Here is a 19421-nt window from a genome sequence, read left to right on the forward strand (position 1 = left end):
GTTTTTGTTTTTGGAAACACTGAGGAAAATATGGTGGTGATGGGTTTGCCTTTGCTTCCTTTTCTTGAACTTGCTTTTCAAAACTCTCAATCGCTATCTCATTCTCAATTGATTTATTTTGATGTTCAGTTTGGTTACTACTACTTCCAAACTCTTTTCTACTATTGAAAGTGATTGCATTACAATGCTCCTTACCTTTTTTTTAAGATTTGCTTTAGTGTCACTAGGTAAGGTATCTTAAGGCTTATTATTAATGGTGTTGGCAAGTTCCCCAACCTGAGTTTTAAGGTTTTTCAATGAGGCTACTTGACTATGAATGAAAGTATCAGTCTTAGCCAAATATTACATAAGAAACTCTTCCATAGATGGCTTCTTTTTGTACACAAGAGATCTTGCTTGAGGTTTAAATTTAGGTGGAAAATTAAGCCTTGGAACTGATGAAGAACCTTGATTATTGCTCCAAGAAAAGTTTGGATGACTCCTTCACTTGGGATTATAGGTGTTGGAATATGGGTTATTCTGTTGCTTATTTCCAATGAACTGAATTGACTCAAAACTCACAGGATAGTGATTACTAAAATGTGCATCTCCACAATAATCACAAGTAACAAATGAACTTTGAACTGCATGAACCCTAAAAGAATCAAATTTCTTGGTTAATGTAGCTACCTGTGCTGTTAATGCATTGATAGCATCCAACTTATGAATTCCAACTACCCGTTTATGCATTGATCTCTTTGATGGCCATTGATAATTGTTTGATGGCATTTCTTCCAACAGATCATAAGCCTTATCAATAGACTTTGTTATAAAAGCATTTCCAGCAGTGACATCAATAGTAGTCTGAAAATGACCATTCAAACCATTGTAAAATGTTTGAACTTGAAGTCTCTTAGGTACACCATGATAAAGGCAATGTTGAAGCAAATCCTTGTATCTCTTCTAAACGTTGTAGAATGACTTAAAATCAAGTTGCCTGAATACTGTGTATAGATACTTGATTTTGGTTAATACTTATTCACTAAAGAATTATTTTACAGCATAATATTGTATAGAGAATAAAGAGAACAACCATTACAAGTGAAACACAGAACAACTAAAACAATTGAAGTAGCATTTCACATGGAACATTTAAAATAAGTGAAGCGCTATTCCATGTGGAACAACTAATACAAGTAGAACAACTATTTCGCACAGAATAACCACTTCACATGGATGAAAGTGAAAGTAACTCAAAATAAGTGATAGGGTTCATGGGTTACTTTCATCTTAGAATGTTTCAGAGAGTTTGGCTTGGTGGCTCAGATGTGAGGATAGTTAAGAGGTTTTTCTTTTAACTTTTCCTGAAGTACAAGTGTTAAGGCATCATCATCATGTCTTTAAGTGGAAGCAGAGAAAAATAAAGTACAAGAATTATTACCTGCGGAAGAATAACTCTAAGATCAACCCAAGCCTCAAGGTGATGACTTGGAGGAAATAAATATGGCGGAAGAATGAGAGACAACTAAGCCACTTTTCATAAGCAAGAGTTTTTTTTTTTTTTGTGAGCAAAGAGTTGCATTAATTGAGTTATTGAGAGATTCCAAGATGTGTTTACATGGACTTATGAGTAGATGCTTGGATTGGATGAGAATCTCATTACTCAAAAGTTATACATTTCTCAACAAAGTAAGCAAGTGAAGCAACATGCTCGTGTAATCCGCCATAAGATAGAAAGCTAGATAAAAGAGGAGATTAACAAACTTCTCAAGGTTGGATTCATCAAACGTATACATTATCCTACTTGGCTAACAAATATAGTTCCTATGAAGAAAAAGAATGGCATAATTCGGGTGTGTGTAGGTTTCAGAGATTTGAGCAAGGCATGCTCAAAAGATGACTTTCTTTTGACTAATATTGATACTTTATTGGATGCTACAACTGGTTGTGAGATGTTCTCTTTCATGAATGGGTTCATTAGATACAATCAAATAAAGATGGCACAAGAAGATGTAGAGAAAACAACTTTCAGAACTCCATTTGGTAATTTTTATTACACTATAATGCCATTTGAATTAAAGAATGTAGGTGCAACCTATCAACGTGTCATGACAACTTCTTTCTGTGACATGATGTATGAGTATATGGAAGATTATATAGATGATATAGTGGTGAAGTCCAATAAGGCTTCTAATCACCTTGAAGACTTCAAGAGAGAATGTGAACAATGTAAAAAGTATAATCTCTGAATGAATCCTTTGAGTGTGCATTTGGAGTAACAGTTGGGAAATTCTTAGGTTTTATGGTTCATTAAAAAAGCATAAATGTTGATCTTGCAAAAATAAATACGATTCAATCCATGCCAACTTTAGAGAATCAAAATCAATTCAAAATCTTGTTGGGAAAAGTCTCTTATATTAGGAGATTCATTCTAGCTTTAGGAGAAATCATTATGCGTTTCCAAGTCTTGCATAAGAAAAGTGTTCCATTCACATGGGCTGAATCGCAACAACAAGCATTTAAGAAAATAAAGAAGACTCTTACTTCTCTTGCAACGATGATCATGCCCATCAAAAGAGAGCTAATGATGTTGAACCTAACTTCTACTCCACATGCAATTAGTGCTTTACTGGTACAAGAAATGGATGAAGAAGAAAAATCTATGTACTGCCTCAGTAGATGCTTACACGAAAGTGAGTTGAATTATCCACCAATGGAGAAGTGTTGCTTGCTTTGGTGTATGCAACTTAGAAGCTCCGACACTATTTCTTGGCTCACAAGCTCATAATAGTGACAAAGTTAGACCCCATCAAATTCTTACTCTCTAAGTCCACTTTATTTGGAAGAATATCAAAGTGGCTTCTTTTGGGAGAATTCGATATATTAGTTGTTCAGCCAAAATTTATCAAGTTTCAAGCTCTTTTAGATTTGTTAGCATATTTTCCATCTTAATTTGAAAAAGTTATTCTTGATGCCATTCCCGCTGAATTTCATGAGGTAGTATGTTTAGTGAATATAAAAGAGGGGGAGTGGAATATATATTTTGATGGTTCTTCAAACAGTTTTAGAGGAGGTGCCAAAGTAGTTCGTATTCCACCAGGTAGAGAAGATAATTTTTTGATACAAAGTTATAAGTTAACTTCATCCCATTTAAGTAAAAGTCACATCTCTTTGGAGGGAAAAGATCTTTATGTATTGGAAGCATCAAGTTAACTTCTTTTCTTCTTTTGTAAAAGTCTTTTTTGTTCTCTAAAAAGCTACTTTGCTCTAGCCTTTTTTTCTCAGCTCAAAAAGTCCTATTTCTACCCCCTTAAAAGCCCAAAGATAAAAAAAATTGGAAGTTGCAGATTTTTAAGTCACGAGCTGGATTCTAAGCATAAAGTGGCTAGCACCTAGGCTCTAAGCTCTTTGGAATTTGTATGGGGGCATCTCGGTGTCTAGGCACTCGGTGGCCAGTGTCCTGACCCTAGCTTTTTCATTTTGCAATTATGCAAAATCACTGTAGTATCTTCACTTACGACACAATTTTCTTTTATTTCAATGCTAAACTAGTCAAAGTGATAAACATGAAAGTTGTAGCTCTACCTATTATCTTTTTAATGGTCCAAGAATCATGTCAATTGAATTTTTGGAGTGAGAGTTAGCTCAAAATACCACAGTCTGTTCAGTGAGAGTTTGCACTTAGCCATACTTACACAATTCGTTGTCGCTTAAGCCTTTTTCATTTGTGGACCTTTAAAAACAAAGAACTAAATGAACAGTGGCTAAAATTAGGCATTTTAACATAAGAATGAACTAAAATAATTGAACTTAAATTGACTCAACATGCTTTTATTAACTTAAGACAAATAATTAAAACAATTTAAAATCACAATTAAAACTCGAGAACTTAGCCATTTTAGCACCAAAAGTATGACAAGATAACTATATGTAATAGAGTTATCAATTCTCTTGGCCCTTTGTTAAAATTGAGGTCTTTAACTTTATCATTGAATTTATGTCAACCATTAAATTGGAAAAGGCCTTAACTATTCTTTTATCACTCTTATCCCCAAAATGAGTAATCCCATAACTTTGAGAAACTATAAGTTGATTAGTTTAATGAATTGTCTATATAAAATTCTAGCCAAGTTTCTAGCTAATTGACTCAAGAGACTCATTTCATGGGGATAACCAATACTCAATCAACATTTATCAGTGGTTTTCAAATCACGAACAACATCATGTTGGCAAATGAGATGATTCATAGCATGAAAAAAGGTTTTCATAACAAAAGTGGTATTGTTCTAAAATTAGAATTTAAGAAAGCTTTCAACTGTTTTGATTGGAATTTTCTCATATGTGTTTTGGAGGCCATGGGTTTTGGATATAGATGAAGGTCTTAGATTTATGAGTGTATTTCCACAGCTTGGGTTTCAATCTTTATTAATGGTTTGGCTACTTAAGAATTTCCAATGAAAAAAGGTCTCCATTAAATGATCCTTTATCACCTTTTCTCTTTTTTATGGCTGTTGAGGTATTACATTTACTCTTCCTTAGAGCTAAATCTTTTTAGTTATTCTATGGTATCCCTTTATCTGCTTTTGATCTCTCTATCTCTCATATTCAATTTGCCGACGATACTATCATCTTTATGGATTTGGATCCTTTTTGTACCACATTTTTGAGACATGTTCTCCACTGTTTTGAAGTTACATCTAGTTTGAGAATTAATTTTAGCAAATCTTGTGCTTTTCCAATGGGAAAATGAAGAAAGAATTCATGAGGCAACACCTTCAGAGGCAGGCAAATAGAGGTTTGAGAAGAGGCAGTTGAAGAAGATGAGCAAAAGGTCACCTTGGAAGAGATTGAGGCCACCATCATAAGAACCTCATTCTAGCATATCTATCAAGACCTAAAACCTAGCCTGTTATACCTACCAGTCGCTTCCTAACCACTTGAACTCACCTCATTAGCTTCACCACCAAACCAACCAACCTCACCTCAAGACCTTTAATTTCAAATCATTACTTTACTCATTTTTTGTAAGGTGTCTTACTTTCTAATTTTCTAACATTTTGTAAAAAGTCTTTTTTTTTTTAATGTAAAAAGGGAAGTGTTTGAATTAACCTTGTTTTACTTTTAACCCCTTTTTTGATTATGACAAAAAAGGGGAGAAAAGCTACATAGGTGCTTGTGATTAATTTAGATATTTTTAACCTTTTGGAACTTTTGCAATTGTGGATATGTTGGATATGCAAATTATCTTGATATATGAATGTGGTATGCAATTGAGTATTTGAAGTTGCCTATACTTGTAAATTTTCTTGAAATGCAAAGGGATAGTCTTAATTATAAGGGGAATTCTTACAAAATTTTTTAAAAAATTAGATGCACTCATTAAGGGGGAGTGATTCCCAATTTGCATAAAAGACTTCAAAATTTTGAATTACACTTAAATTGTTCATACAGTACTCTTTGCAATAGTAAATAAATCATGAACATACCTAACATATTTTTAAAGACATTACACACTTAAATCCAGGAGTGTTTTGTCATCATTAAAAAGGGAGAGATTGTTAACTCCATATGTTTTTTATGATAACAAAACATTCATTTTCTTCAAGTCTAACTATGTTACTTGAGTGTGTAAGGGTAAAATTAGTATTTTATTATATATCTTACACCCCAAATACCCTAAGATAAGTTTCAAGCTCAAAAAAAGTGATTCAAGCAAGGTAGAGGGTATTTTGTGAAGTTTAATCAATTAACATAGCATTTTAATTGATTAATCAAGCTTGGAAGAAAGGTTTAGAACTTCAAAGAAGATTTTAATTAATTAACACAAGGATTAATCGGTTAAAGAGGTACTTGAAGAGATATTGGGACTTAAGGAACAAGTTTAATCAATTAACACTAAGGTTTAATCAATTAATAGGCTTGGAAAAGGATTTAAAGCTTCATGGAACACTTTAATCAATCAACCATAGGGTTTAATCGATTAAAGTAGCAATAGAAGGCACCTTAGAGCTTCAAAGTGAATATTACTCAATTAACATAAGGTTTAATCGATTAACAAAGGTTTATAAGGAATTTAACCGATTAAAAGGAAGATTCATTGATTACAAGATGACCGTTGGAAGGCGCCACTTGAAAAAATTTGAATTCAAAAAGACTTTAATCGATTAAAGATTAGATTAACCAATTAAAGAGGACATAGAGAAGTTTTAGTTGATTAAAGCCAAGATTTATTGATTAACATGAAGAAAATGGAGACAGTGCATAAAGACTTTAGTTGATTAAAGCTCACTTTAATCGATTAAACAAACTAGTTAACCAGAGTTAAAGTATCGCAAAAGGACAAGAAAAAAGGGCAAATCTCACCTAACCTCTCCCTAATGGCTAGAATTCACCTTCTACGTATAAAAAATGTCCCAAACATTCATAGCTTAAAAGCAAATGATCCAAGAGCAAGAATTGAGCTTAGAGGTATCTTAGAGTTTTCTTTTTTATTGTGCTTCACTCTTATCTTTGTGAAAGAGCTTTAAGCTTAACTTTATACATCTTAGATCAGCTAGGTGATCAATTATACTTTATCTTTTCTCCATTCTTTGTTTACTTAGAGTGTGAGAGACACTCAAAGGGGTAGACTAAGCTTAGGAAAGCTTAAGGAATCTTTTAAGAGTTTTGAGCCTAGGTTAGAAGTTTACCTAGTAAAATCTTGGTGCAAGCTGTCAATTCCTCTAGTTTAGTGAAGTTGAGTTGAAAATCCTTTTGTTAAATTTATTTCACACAAGTGTACATATTGCAACAAATAATATAGAGGTAAATAGAATGTCCAATCCCACAAGGAATTGCACCATTTAAGCTAAGTACTAAAATTGTAGCAAACTAATTTTATCCAAGTAATCAATATTAAATGATTAATTAAAAGAAATTTGAACTATCAAACCAAAACTAATAATTGAATGACAAAATTTACTAGAAAAGCAATTGATTAAAAGCCTAAGATTATGATATCCCTCAACATTTCATATGAATTTTCTTTCTTTCTCTAAACTTATTTCAATAAAGTGAGTTGTTAACCTAGAGTCTCAAGCTATCTAGATGTCTCTACCAAGACGCTCATAAAAATATCTATATCAATTAATTCACTATGTATCTATGTAAATTCAACTAAAGATAGATTCATTAAGTTTGTGCTCTAATTTTGGCTACATAAGACACATAGGTATATGTCTATCTTATATGCAAATCAAATCACCTAATCAACTAAGTGATATTGAACACACGCTATTTTATTCATGGCCTAATCTAAACCCCCTTCTTCAAGTTTTATTTAAATATTCAAATCAATCTAATTTGTGATCAAGAAATTAGAAGCATTAAATACAAAATTGGAATAAACAACTCATATTCCATTGAAAATAAGCAAAAGAGAAATTAAAAATCCAAATTATATGTTGAGTTCAATCATAATTCTAGAAAAGGTAAATTAGTTCATAATATCCATAGAAAACACCATCCAAAGAAAGTTAACCATTAATCCAAGTAAAAAAAAAAAGAGACAAGAAAAACAAAAATGGAGAGAGAAACTAAGAATTGAAGCCTTTGAATCTCAAATCTTCCTTGAATTCTCTTATTTTCATGCTTTACTTTTGGCCTCTTTTTCTCCAGAATAGCTGCTTTCTATCTTCCCTTGAAAAGCTCTGAAAAAGGCCCTTTAAATGCTCCTAAAAAACCCTAGAATTAAAATCTTGTAAAAACACATTTTTGGAAACACATCCAGCACCATAGCCTTGGTCTCTTTGGCGCCGCGATGTCGTGGTGCCATGCACTCAGGTGATGATTGGGAGCATGGATCATCACTAGCGCCATGGTGCTCCTGTCTTTGGTTTACTATGGTGCTCTGCTGCCTTTTGGTGCTGCAACCTTGAGCAATTCAAGGCCGCAGCCTTCACTTTCACATGCTGCCTTGTGTAGAAACTGCAATAGTCTAGTCTATTTCAATGCGATTTACACCTCGATCTGATCCAAACTAAGTAAAGTGGTAAATATGAAAGTTGTAGACCTAGCTCTTATCTTTCCAATAGCTTAAGAATCACGTCATTTGGATTTCTGTAAAAAAAGTTATGCTTAAAATACTTGAGCATATGCAAATGAAGCTATCACATATTTGCACGGATTATCATCAAATAAAGCCATTTTATAAAATTTCTTACAAAAAAATAAAAGATATCAATAATAACTAAAGTTAAAGTAATTTAAAGAAATATAATATAAAATTAAACTAGAATAATTTTAACTAAATTAGTCAACATGCATTTAACTTTGTTAAGAAAATTACTAAAATATTAAATTTTAGACCTAAATTTCAAAGACTTAGCTACTTAAGTACCAAAATATGACAAAATAACTCTATATAATAGAGTTATCTAGTCCTTGATTGGAAGACCAAGGTAACAGATGTAGGTCAAAGGGACCAAACCATGACAGAACCATCATAAATATTTGTATTTTGTCAATGTCTCTTTACCCTCTCTTTTCTTGGTGTCTTTTTGCCTTAGTAAGTTTTAAACTCTCGTTTTTAACTTCCTTCAAAAGTTTTTTCAACTTTAGGAGTTTCCTTTAGATTTTTTAAAAAAGTGCTATTCACCTCTCTTTAGAACTCCATTGAGACCAACAACACTTTTGTTCGTTTGCTGTATTTTTTTCCTGTTTTCATTGTTTGTATTACAAATTATACTCTAGCATGCATGGACGGTCATCAAATATTTTTCATCTTTTTCATTAATATAATCTCCTTTCGATTGAGAAAAAAAAAGTATGTGTATGCATAAATTAAGGCTTCCCATAGAAAAAAAAAGGGGTTTCCTTATCATGTTCATGAACATAGGTTTTTGTGGATATATGAAAAGATAAGACACATTATGTGTCCAAAAAAGGGATTCTTCTAGCATGTGTAAAACATTGATATTTTTTTTCCTAAGCATGTGAAAGCATAGACTAATCGTTAGGGAAAAATGTTCCTTTAGCATAAGCTTTTGTATATGTGAAGGAGCATGGACTGTGTAGACCCAATGTGGAGGAACTTATAGTCATTTGGCATGTGCTCAAGCTCACCATACAAGATTTACTCCTTTGACATGAGTGAGAATGTTCTTGGTTATCAAAAAACATGGATTGATTTGCCACTATTGCATTTTAAATATGGTTAGCCTAATCCTTGAAAGGTATGTAAACAACTCAATAATTAACAACTAAGTGTAGCCATAAGCATAAAATTGGCATTTCATGTTACAAAGATGTTTGTGTGGACTGCGAGTCGATAAGATGTGAAAATATATACATGCATACATACATATATATATATATATATATATATATATATATATATATATTTTGCCAAACATTATTTCTGTTTTGAGTTGTTGATCAGCAGGGGGGTTGGCTCCGAATCCATCTAATCCCTTCTTCTTAATTTACTTATAGCTTCATATTACTAAAGCTTCCTTTAAACGAACCATAATGAGGTTGTGATCTTCTAAAACTCAAGATATCATCAATTCGAAGGGAATGCAGTTGAAGTGGTTCACTTTTCTCTGATCCGTATTCAGATAGATGCTTCTTTCCGTATACACGCACACTTAGTGTCTTCTTTCGATGTGAACCAACTTTTATATATTCATTGAAAAAATCAATGAATTCTTGTTGTGTAACCTGTCTTAATGCTTCAACCTGCTCAAATACAAAATTGTAAGATCATACAACTATTTTTTAGTTAAAATATTTATATCATGTATCAAAACTTTCATCTTAATTAGCCTCTGAATCACCTACACGTATTTTGTTCCTGTCAATGTTACGTAAAGTAAAAGTGAACGGATGTTGTTCATTTCTTTACTTATAAGTAAAAATCTAAAGAGAGTTACTTACCTCGGCTTCCTTCCTATCAAACTTGAGGGTGCCATTCATAATCTCCTGCCAGTAAAATAGAGATTCTTCCCATAGGTTCTTGTGCGTCTCCAGTTTCATATCAATCAATGCATTTACATTTCCCTGTACAATAAGTTAAAAAAAAAAGTTACTAACCTAAAATCATCAGAATTTAAGAGAAATATTTGATGCATTAATCAAGTACATTTACTCGAAAAATAAATATTCAACTGTCCAAAACTCTCCTTCCAAACTTGGCAAATTCATGACAAATAACATAAATAAATTTAAATAAATCCTAAATTCGCATATGACCGTTCTAAACCACATGTAAACTAATTCCCTGATCTCATATATGGAAGATAGAACACCAACTAATTAAATAATGTAACATACCTGTTAGAGCTATTAAAATCATTGTTAATTACAAATGGAAGCTAGGACAAATTCCTAAGTTAGGGCTAAGGTCTTTCTCTTCACTCTCCTCCTTTAGACAGCCCTTAATGGATAAAATCCAAGCATTAGGAGTGAAGAGGAGACAAAGCCATACTTACATAAACCCTGATAGGATCCCTCATCATGGGTTCCATTGGATTGAGGCCTCTATATACCGTCTACCACACTGGCTCAAATGACATGCATAAAATCCAGACCACTTTGCTTACATGTTTCCATTAAGACTAAATCAAAATTTCAATTAATGGCAGCTCACGTTTATGGAAAATTCTAACAGTTTTTGCTTTTTTATGAATAGAAAACAAAATATTTGGCTGTTATGAATAAAAGAAAGAATGATTTCCTTCATGTGGAAACTTTAACTGAATTATGTTTTACTTTTTAACTATTGACTTAATTTATGCATAGTTATAAACATATCACAATTAAAAAGGATAAAAATTAAGAAATACAATAACGAATTCACAAACATGAGAAAACCAATAATAAGAACACATTCATATGTAATTTGGCAGTTCATTTTCCTTTGTCTAATTTAAAATCTATTTGCAAGTTTTGGCCTGAATTATACTTACAATATATCCTACAAGTTGTTCGGTACTTATATCTGAAAAAAATTAACTACATATTGATATGTAGACTTTAAAATATCAGAAAACAAAAGAGCTACTTGTTCTCTTTAAGATACCATATTCACAAATTATTACCTCAATTAGACTTCTTTGATGTAGGTTAAAGTCGAATTATTGACCTTTGTTATGTTTGCTAAAACAATGTCCACTACATATAGAGAAAATAATAATAACGTGCAATTGAAAACTTTCCATCTTACCTTAAATTCATCGTTGGTCATTTCATAAATTTTGTTCTCAAACATCTCGAGGAATGCCTCAATGCTCAAATCAATGTCTCTTGGGCTCTGTTAAAAATGCCCAAGCTCTTCTTCAGAAGATGAAGTAACAAATCAAGCAATGTAAGGCAAGAAGTTAATTACAAGGGTCCCCCTCTCATTTTCATCCATCCAAGTTCAAAGCAATACAAAATATAGGATAAGAGACCTACTTTCATATATATTTATGTACCCAAAACTCATATGTATAAAAAAACAAAATTAAGTTCCCACAGAAAAATTAGAAAGGACCACATTACGTACCTTCATTGTGGATTGAATAAGGAATTCCACTCCATGGATTCCAAAATCATACCTAATGAGAGAAAATTAGTAAAACCAAAGATAAACTTCTTGCTTCTCAAATTGAGATATATATATATATATTAAAGATTTCCCAAAATTATATTTGTAGGCCTTTTTTAAATGCAAATAACTCCTTCTCTTTTTTTTTTTTTTACTTTTTGATAATAGTAACTATTGAACATCAAATTCAATTGCATAAAAACATATATTATAAACTTTAACGTAGTAAAATGAAAAATGAAAGTCAAATCGGAGTATAACATTCATGTATGATTACATTTATTCTTATACCTTCCATAGAAATTATTTATGTACCCAAGTTGCTCAATAGAACAAAGCTGATGATAGGCTGGTTCCTTTGCAATAAGGCGAAAAAGCTGAAGTTTCACATTCAATATAAAATCATCTCGATGAACCTAACATCCAAACACTATTCACATTAAAATTGCATGAAAAGTTAGATAAAATGGTAGCCTTACCTTAAAACAAATGAAAAAACGCAAACAATGTATAGGAGATTGAATAAGGGGAATGGGGTAAGGATAAAGTAAAGATAATGATCTAATAAAATAATCTAACTTAAAGTTCGTTAGTTGCAAGGGGTATATAATTCCAGAACTAATATACATCATATATAAGCATCGATTCATTCTTTTTCCTTGATTTACCGCTATATAACCATGAGTATATTGAGGCTGAAAAAATTAGACTTTCTTTGCTTATCACTAAGGGTTTGTGTTTTGTTTTTCCTATTTTTTCTTATGCAAAAGTTGTTATAAAGTATAATTAAGTAAACGATTATCAAAAACAAAATCATATTTAGTTAATTAAAAAAGTAAAGATGGTTTTCTTACTACATATCATGAAACCCATCGCACCTTGAATCAAAAAAAGAAGTCTCTTTCATATATCTTATCATTTTATAAGTTATGAATTATTTTCCTATCATTCCAAGATTTGAACTTGAGATTTTAGGTACAGAGTTCGGAACGCAGACAAGTCTAGTTAAAATGTGATACTAATCATATAAAAGTAATTTTATTAAAATGCATATAAAAGTAAAATCATGTATTTTGTTATCTCTAGATCTATCCACAGTCAGCTGACCTGCTAGGTTCATGGGTAGGAATATCAACCAATAAGGTACTAGTTAATTTTAAAATACCCGAACTTGAACCCAATTAATAAATGGGATACTCGAATCCTACAATTACTCGAATATTTTTTAAATTTACTACTCTAACCCGAACCGTAATACATATCCATTACTCGATAATTACTCGAATCCATTTAAAAATCCGATTATGTAAAAATATCATTCAAATATTCTTCATGGATACCCAATTACTCGAATCCATACCTGTATCTATATACAGTAATATTTTCATTTATATTTCATATAATTCACTAATAATTAAATTTATAAAGCACACAAACAATAAAATTTAAATTTAAATAATTAAAAACAAATATCTCAAATATCAACTTAAATAACTAACAACAAATATTCGAGTAACAACTTAAACAACTTAACTATATGGGTTTGTCCCTAATTACAAGAAATTAAAAAAAAGATAGTTAGGTTCCAAAACTATTTTAATCCCACAACTTCTCTTTAGGTATATATTTTATAAATTTATATAAACAAAGGTATATGTATTATACTTAATAATTTTATAAATTATAATTTTTGTAACATTAATACAAAATAGAAAGTAAATATATTTATATTTAAAGTATATATACTAAAAGTATATATATAATAGTAACTATATTCTTTATAAAGCAACACAATATATAGAGTATATGTATTAAAAGATATTACAAGTTAATTAATAATCATAGTTTCATAAATTAATTTAATTAACAATATATATATGTTTGTTTTTAATTACATGAAATTAAAAAAAAAACATAATCAGGTTAAACCCAATGGGTGGTAATTGAACCTTACCCGAATCCGATACGGGGTAATGAAATTACTATCCGAACCTTACTCGAACCTGATTATAGGGTACCCTAACCTTATACAACTGGGTTGAGTACTTGCGAATACCTTGTAACAAGGTACCCATTGCCATCCTTATTGACGGGCCTACCCCAACCTAAATCAAGCCTTGGATCCCTACCCAAGCTGGGGACATTATTATATGAATAAAATTAATTTGATTGATTTTAAATTATAAAATATATTTAAAATATTAAATATTTAATTTCATTCCAAACGCTTTTTTTTTGTTTCTAAAAGTAAAGGTAGGTGACAAAAGTAACAAATTAAATGCAGGCTTAGTTTTCCCAGTTAATTAAAAGAAATATACCATTTCATAAAGTTGTTATTTATTTTGCCCCATTTGTGAGAGTTTCAAGTAATTAACTCTAAGTTAGGCTTGAAGCTAAATTTTGAAGGTCCACAGCAACAAGAGACAAGAGAGCTAAGAATATGTTATAGGAAATGTTAAACTTTGATAATTTAGTAATAACTATAAGGGATCAAAATTATATAGATATATATAATTACCTGAATATAATGGAGTAGGGCGGAATTCTCATTACTTGGATTTAGGCCCTGCACAGAGTAGAGGTAACTCACGCCTCTTCCAAATTTAACAACTTCATTTGTGAGATGTAGGGATGGAAATAATGGTTGGCATTTAGGGTTTGAACCCTCAAAGAAAATGGATTCAACATGTTGAATTATCGAAATCGCTTCATCACGTTCCATGTTTCCTAATTAACAGGCAAAAATTAATATCAAAACCAACAATGTGATTATATATATATATATATATATATATATATATATATTGAAAGAACAGTGTGATTATATCAATATACAGGTGCATCCCTAGTGTATATATTTTCCGTATTTCAATATATTATCAAGACTCTTATTAAAACATGATTCATAAACCACCACTCGCACACATTGAAATTAACTATTTAGTTTTTGGTTTGTTACTTGGGCGTTTTGTATTCTTGGAACATTTTATAAATCTCCATTGGCTGAAAAAAAAAACCATAAATCATGAAATTTTTTAAAAAGCTTAGAGGTATCAATGGGCTGAGTTTGGGCATTGTTTTTTTTTAGATATGAGCCTGACTCGATTAACTTATTTTTATTAATAAAAATTATATTTTTATTATATTTAATTTTCAAAATATATTAAAAACATTAAAAAATTGATATAAAATATTATTTTATTATTTTAATAATAATATAACAATTAAATTGGTGGGTCAATTTGGGCTTGAACTTGGCTTTAGAAGGCATAAATTTGGGTCGTCATTCTTCTCTAGGAAGATGGGATGATGTAAAGGTTATTAGAGAACTGATGAATGGTAGATAGATTGTTAAGGATCTTGGTTATAGATGGGAGATCGACGTTGGTTGGCTAGCTTGTACTCCATTTTTGTGGACAACCTTAGCAAGAGAACACCATGATCAGCGATTAACGGAGCGTTTGAAGAGTTTGGTAGGGTCATTGATGTGTTTATTCCTAAACGAAGTTTACAAGATAAGGTAGCGTTTAGTATGAGAGAAGTTGGAGCACATTCCCTATAACGTGCTCAATTAAATTACATTGCAGTGTTTCTTTTTGCAACAAATCACTGTAACGTAAGATTGCAATGCAATCAGATTGCATTGCACTCTGCAATATTTTTAAAGACATTTTTATCCTTCAACTTTGTTATTTTGTTAAAAATATTTTGCAATGTTATAATTTGTTTTTTATATAGATTTGGAGAAATGTCTTTTTATTATTCTCATTATTCATGGTGACTATAATAAAATTTATATTTCCTTTTAAAGGAAAAAATTAAAATAAAATAAAAATATAGAAAATTATATTAAAAAATGAAAATAAAATATATAAGGTTATAATAAGAAATGAAAATAAAATATTTGATATTAAAAATATATTTAAGAGATGATATTATAAAAAAAATTAACAATAAAAAAATACAAATATATTAAACTTACATTTTAAAAAATAGGGGCAATTATGAAAATTGACATTATATTCTCAGCAAAGTACTTGCATACCAAACAATGTTATCTTCCCTACATTTTAATTATTACTTGGCTTATATACCAAATACTGCAATGTTATCCTCCATACAATCACATTGCTTGCAATCACATTACTGGCAATCACCTTATCTGTAATCACATTATATTGTAAAGTATCAAAAGGCCACCTAAAAGGGAGCAACAAACTTTGCATTTGTGAGGTACAGAGAAAAGCGTGAACTAGAGAATGCAATGAAATGGGTTAATCACCAGTGGATCGATGGAAGACATATCATAGTTAGGAGAGAGGAGCCACTAAAGAAGAATGCAAATGGCCCGAGAATGAGCATTAAGGAAAAACCAAGACGAAAATAGAGCATTCAAAGGAATGATGGTCAAACTTTCGAGGAGGTTGTTGCAGGAGAGAACCAAAAAGGTAATGGTCATAAAGGGGAGGTAAAGGATTTGACAGGAAGAGAGAAAGGTTTGGAGAAAGCTCAAAAGGCTATGGTGGGTAAGGAAAAAATTGAAAAGAAGTAGGAATAAAAGCAAACACATCAAGTAGATGAGCAAAAAAAGGATCAAAAGATTGTCAATGTCAATACAACCATCCTAGATGAAGAAATGGAATGGGTGAGTTGTAGTGCAATAGGGAGCTTGAAGAAAAAGGTAGCATGTAGTGTGATGCAAACGAAGCTAGCTAATGAAGGGATTGATGTTTGGGTAAGAATACCAGAAGGTTTGATGGTTCTCCTAACATTTAAGGAACAAGGAATGATCGAAACAATCTTAAAGTGCAATATGGTACTTTTTGAGGTTTGGTTGAAGTTGATGGTTCTAGTAGCTTATGCAAGTCAAGAAAAAGAAATTGGCATTTGGGTTAAATTGTGTGAAATCCCTTTACAAGTTTGGTATCTCATTACTTTCAAAGTTATTGCAAAATGTTGGGGAAAATCCATTGGAGTTGATAAAAGAACTTATAAATTAGAGAGGTTTGATCAAGCACTCATGCCTACTAAGGTTAAAAGTAGAGTAAACATTCCTAGTCAGGTGAGTGTAAAGGTTGAAGGTCAAGTGTTCAACAACCTAGTAACTATAATAGGGATGGAAAGGAACTGTGGGTTAGAATGCTATTTAAAGGTAAGGAAATAGCTCAATCCATGGAAAAGAATAAGTATGTAAAGATGGGTCATGGTAGTGATGATGGCAAGGAGAAAGAAGGGCATAGGTGTCGTTGAATAGATGGCACAAGGAATGAGACAACCTAAGGATCAAATATTGTCAGGCGGCGAAAGGTAGAGGCTCTAGAGATTTTTGAAAAAAAAGCTCAAAGGAGTAGATAAAAGTAAGGGGACAAAGGACAATGGGCATAAACGGGTGTTCTAATAAGATATGGTTTATAGGCTACAAAATGATGATAGAAACAAAGGATTGTATTGGAAAAGAGAAAAGCATGTAGAAAGAGGGATACAGGAAAAGAGAAAAGCTAACTCACCAAGTCTAAGATTGAAAAAAAAAAAGGAGAAGAAAGAAGATAATTCTAGAATGACTAAAAGGAGTTAGGATAAAAAGTTGCTAGGAATAAAAAAATACTATGAATAAAAGTCAATGGGGAAAACTAGAGAAGAGTCAAGCTAGGAATATAGAATGGTAAAGAAAAGGGCCTTGAAATCAAGTCTTATGGGGCTCAATGGTAATGAACAAAGATAGGACAAAGGTCCATATAGGTTGAATTGTGGGGTTTGGAACTTAGAGATGAGAAACCCATGCACAGTAAAGGGCATAGAATGCACAGATAAAAGCAATGTGGAACGCAGGTTGAAAGAAGATGATGTGGGCCTTTTAAGGGCAAGAAAAAAATTTAAAGGTAAAGCCTGAAGTAATGACCTAATCAGTGGATCAAATGAGATGAAAGAATGGCTTAAGGGTAATGCTCAGGTTAAAACAAAAAAAGGCCTCGCATAAGGAATGCCATAGAAAAATGAAAATCAAATAAAGAAAGGAAAAAATGATGAGAATGATCAAAAGGGTTAGATTGATATGAGGAAAAAGCAAAGAGAAGGGTATTCGAGGAAGAAATAAAGGAAAGTAAAGAAAAAAAGGAAATTAGTATTGGGGAATATGAGTAAGATGAAGGTGATAATGATCAATTATGTAGAAAAGTTGTTAGGACAGTCTTGAATTGTGATTTAATTAGGATTATTTAATTCTAATTAAACTAGTATACTTTATTAAAATAATTTTTAAATCTAGTTAGACTAGAATAACATATCTTAATTATATTAGGATAAGATTATTGTACTTAGCCCCTATAAAAAGACCATATGTGGTTGAAGAATAATCATCATCTAAATTTGAAGAGAGTGATTTGGGTGTACATGGGATAAGGGTTGTGAGTTTGAGACTGTTCTTATAATCTCCTGATTTTTTCTCTTAGTGAATCTTTCTCTGTTGTTGTGCCTGTAGATGTAGGTCATTAAAAGGTTGAACCACGTAAATTTTTGTGTTCTTGTGAGTGTGCTTGATTTCTTTCTTCTTTTATTCTATTGATTGGGTAAGATTTTGGGCAACTCTTTAAAGATAATTTCACAATTTTCACAACAAATTGGTATTAGAGCTTTAAGGTATTGAGTCAATTTGAATCTCGTTATGGCAACTTCGTCGACCAAGTATGAGATTGAAAAGTTTAATGGAAGAAACGATTTCAGCCTGTGGCGTGTTAAGATGCGTGCATTACAAGTGCAACAAAGACTGTTGAAGGCATTGAAGGGAACAAACTATCTTCCTTCAAATTTATCTAATGGTGAGAAAGATGACTTTATGAAAAAAGTACATAGTGCTATTCTCCTAGCTATGTCTGATAAGGTGCTAAGAGAAGTCACGAATGAAGAATCTGTTGTTGCAATGTGGCTTAAACTCGAGAGTATTTATATGATCAAATCCCTGACGAATCAGCTTTATATGAAGCATCGATTGTATACTCTCAAGATAAGTGAAGGTACGTCCGTTAATACCCATATTGATGAATTTAATAGAGTTATTCTTGATTTAAACAATATCGATGTTAAAACTGAAGATAAAGACTTAGCCTTAACTCTTCTATGTTCTTTGCCACCATCGTATGAAAACTTCGTGGATACTATGTTATATGGCCAAAACATTTTCACTTGCGAGGATGTAAGGGCATATTTAAATTTCAAAGAATTGAAGAAGAAAGTTGGAGGTATCCGGAGTGAAAATCAAGCTGAAGGCTTGATTGTGAATAGAGGAAAAGATAGAGATAAGGGTATAAACAGAAAAGGTAAATCTAGAGTAAAAGAGAAAACTTGCTGAAATTGTGGTCAGAAAAGGCATTTTCGTCAAGACTGTACCAAATTCAAGGATGATGAAAATATCAATAAGTTTGGAAGTACTACAAACGTGGTTGGAGATGACTTTGATACTTTTGAGGAAGCTGATAGTGTTCTTGTGGTTACTAATGGTAACCTAAAGGATACATGGATCTTAGATTCGGCTTGTTGCTTCCACATATGTCTTAGGCGTGATTGGTTTACAACTTATCAATCTGTTGATATGAGCACTGTACAATTAGGAGATGATTTCTCTCTTTCAGCTGTTGGGATTGGCATAATTCGAATCAAGATGTTTAATGGTATAATAAGGGCACTTGAGTTGAAACATATACCTAACATGAAAAAGGATTTGATATCTTTGAGTTTGTTAGATAAGAAGGGTTACAAATATAGTGGCCAATATGGTGTTTCGAAGGTATTTAAAGGAGACTTCACTATCATGAAAGGTAAATTATTCGGTGGCCTTTATCATTTAGTGAGAAACACGATTATTGGAACTGCTTCTATAGTC

The 19421-nt window shown here is 31.6% G+C and overlaps 1 protein-coding gene across 3 annotated transcripts in view; it reads right to left on the reverse strand.

The window, feature by feature from the left end:
* Positions 1-9254: 9254 nt before the first annotated feature.
* LOC18598935 (insulin-degrading enzyme-like 1, peroxisomal) overlaps positions 9255-19421 on the reverse strand; it is an 88801-nt gene continuing 78634 nt past the window's right edge. For 2 of the 3 annotated variants that reach the window (XM_018120656.2, XM_088806070.1), the window contains 6 exons: positions 14064-14272; positions 11837-11961; positions 11504-11555; positions 11183-11269; positions 9895-10017; positions 9255-9696 (listed from right to left, as the gene is read on the reverse strand). In XM_018120656.2, the coding sequence (XP_017976145.2) occupies positions 9445-9696; positions 9895-10017; positions 11183-11269; positions 11504-11555; positions 11837-11961; positions 14064-14272 (848 nt within the window). In that variant the 3' untranslated portion in view covers positions 9255-9444. The remainder of the gene's footprint in view (positions 9697-9894; positions 10018-11182; positions 11270-11503; positions 11556-11836; positions 11962-14063; positions 14273-19421) is intronic. The other variant, XM_088806071.1, reaches the window with a different exon arrangement.

The sequence above is a fragment of the Theobroma cacao genome, chromosome 5 (genome assembly GCF_053813885.1).
Source record: "Theobroma cacao isolate CCN51 chromosome 5, ASM5381388v1, whole genome shotgun sequence".
Classification (NCBI taxonomy): domain Eukaryota; kingdom Viridiplantae; phylum Streptophyta; class Magnoliopsida; order Malvales; family Malvaceae; genus Theobroma; species Theobroma cacao.